Here is a 2,576-nt window from a genome sequence, read left to right as displayed (position 1 = left end):
CTACCCTTTTGCAAAAGATAAAGCTACCACAAATTCTGATCGCTGGTCTCTGTCTCATTAATATTGACGTCTTAATATTGATTTATCTTACAGGAGTATAATGGTAATCATAATAAACAGCAAAAAGCCCTGCAACTTTGTTGAGTGGACTGGTGCCACATTGCTGCTGCTAATTATCAAGCTCCTTCATTTGCACAAAGGCAGATGACATTGGCCAAACGACCGATGATATAAGCAGCTTCTCACAGATGAATTGAGGAAGTTGGTGAAATTGTGCAGTTGGAGTGGTGTAACACAAAAAGCACTAACTGTGTAGGGACACCACAGGAAGCAAAACAGTTCCTCAATATCCTAAATTGGAATGTGCTCAGAAACGCAGAGACTCATAACGTTTTTAAGTACGTTCTTAAACAAATACAAAATTAACAAACAAATAAAGCTTTGATATCAGTTTCAGGTTTTCAGGTCATGACAGGCATGAAATTGAGATTTAGAGTGCGCAAGAGAAATTCCTTTAAGCAAAATGTTTGCATCAATAACTTAATAATAATAATAATAATAATAATACTTTCAACTTATATAGCGCTTTTCTAGGTACCCAAAGACGCTTTACATAGGGCAAAGACAAACAAACAAAAAACAAAACTTCACTAACTAAAATCTTCTATTCTGTCATACGTTTGAACTTCAGCATGCAGTTGCTGACCGACATTCTTTTTCCCAAGTTTGATGTACAGTTTGGAGTTTTGTGACGTTCTCTTATAACATCTCCCCTCAAACATCCGTGGAGCCTGTGCCTTTCTCCATTGGCTCAGAGGCCTCACAGGAAACCCTGGCTTGGCTCAGTCCCCAGTTTACCTTCCTCAGGCAGGGAAGGTACCTGGCTGCCGCAGACCTGAAGTCATTCCTCAGGAAGATGTACAGCACTGGGTCCAGCAGGCTGTTCAGGCTCAGCAGGCCTCTGCCCAGCTGATAAGGCACAAATATGGCTCTCTCCCAGGCACAGGCGTCCTTATGAAGCAGTAGGCCCAGATACTTGATGCACCCGGTGACGTGGTAGGGTCCTTGAACGACGATGAACGTGACCACCAGGAGGGTGAGGAGGCTCTTGATGCGTCTCTTCTCCTTCGAGACCATGGCGTTGAGGGCCATCAGCGATCGCAGGGTTTTAATGTGGAGGATGATAATGAAGCCGAGAGGAATTATGAAAGACAGGAGCAGGGTTATGAGCCGGTAGGTGATAAAGCCGCCCTCCGAGGGGTATTTCTCAATGCAGAGGGTGTAGTTTTCTTTCGGTGGGAAAAGCTTGTTGAAGGCCACGGACGGCGGCACAGCGATCAGCACCCATATGCCCAGTGAAATCAATCGGGCGAACTTCAGTTGGCTCAAGATTCGGTACTTCAATGGTTTGGCGATGGCCAAGTGGCGCTCAAGTGCTATGATACACATGAAGAAGATTGACGCATACATGCTGATGTAAAAAGCAAGACCGGTGAACTGACAGACCTTGGGTCCAAATCGCCAGTAGTGGTCATTTTTATAGTAGTCCATCCACAGTGGTAAAGACAACAGTTGAATGAGATCAGTAAGTAACAAGTTAAGTACGTACACTGGCAAGACGTTTTCTGTTTTGATGAGCTTGTAGAGTCCAAGCAGAGCTACTATGTTCAAGGGAGTGCCAATAATGAAAAATATTCCATAGAGAGATGTAAGAAAGACTCCATCTTGTTTGAAGTCTATCCCACATGCGTTGCCATTACGATGTCCATTCATGTGATTGGGATAGGTCTCATTCATCTTTGATCGTGGACTGGAATAGCAAAAAATAATTCAAAATGTAATTTCCATATGTCGTGATATGAGGTGGTTATATTAACCAAATTATCCAAAACAGCATATGGCAATGCAATGTAATGACCTCTATATGAATAATATCTACATATGGAAATTATATTATATTATTAGGTCACTATGCCTGGGCAGTATTATAACAAGTTTAAATTGTCAAAGTTTACCATAAACAGTTCACACTAATAATATTCACCTTAGAGAGATAGTCCACTTACTGTTTTCTTACTGCACGTCCCTTTGAATTCAAATGATTCTGACTTTCTCTAAAAGAAAAGTTGCTCTAATGAAATGCAGAAGTATTTCTCATCAACCGCAAAGCCAGTGACACCACGGACGGGCACACCAAAATGATGTAACTCACTCATCCAATGGAAAGTACACGCCTGTTATTTACACGTTTTTGTATTAGGATAATTTGCATATAGTGAATAGACCATTCCTTCCAGCTTACTTTGCATTACTGTCACACTCAGTGTGTTTACATGATGGTATAATTCGAATCTTTGCTTAGTCGGACTATGCTTTCTTTCGAGGGTAGGTGCTATTATCCCAATGTACATGGCAGTGAATAAATCGAATCATTGGCCGAAAGCATGTCATATCCGATACGATAGGTGGCGCTGTTTTTATTACAACTAGTGGTGATACAGCCCTTTCCGCTTGACCTCTTCACCACTACCAATAACAACAACAGTTGATTGAGCATGAATCGCGTCTGTTCATCG

General features: G+C 41.8%; 1 protein-coding gene across 2 annotated transcripts; it reads right to left on the bottom strand.

Annotated features, from left to right (window-relative positions):
* Window positions 1-380: 380 nt before the first annotated feature.
* zgc:171579 (uncharacterized protein LOC557116 homolog) lies at window positions 381-2,176 on the bottom strand. Of its 2 annotated transcripts, none has more exons than XM_031579410.2 (2): window positions 2,045-2,176; window positions 381-1,810 (listed from the first exon to the last, which is right to left on the bottom strand). In XM_031579410.2, exon 2 carries the CDS (start codon window positions 1,795-1,797, stop codon window positions 775-777), a length of 1,023 nt encoding a protein of 340 aa, XP_031435270.1. In that variant the 5' UTR covers window positions 1,798-1,810; window positions 2,045-2,176; the 3' UTR covers window positions 381-774. The 2 variants fall into 2 exon arrangements, with proteins under 2 accessions (XP_031435270.1, XP_031435272.1); XM_031579412.2 differs by having other exon boundaries at window positions 2,067-2,176.
* Between the last annotated feature and the right edge of the window lie 400 nt (window positions 2,177-2,576).

This window comes from Clupea harengus, chromosome 13, assembly GCF_900700415.2.
Source record: "Clupea harengus chromosome 13, Ch_v2.0.2, whole genome shotgun sequence".
Classification (NCBI taxonomy): domain Eukaryota; kingdom Metazoa; phylum Chordata; class Actinopteri; order Clupeiformes; family Clupeidae; genus Clupea; species Clupea harengus.
The sequence above is the reverse complement of the archived record's forward strand: the minus strand, read 5'-3'. Positions and strand labels throughout refer to the sequence as shown.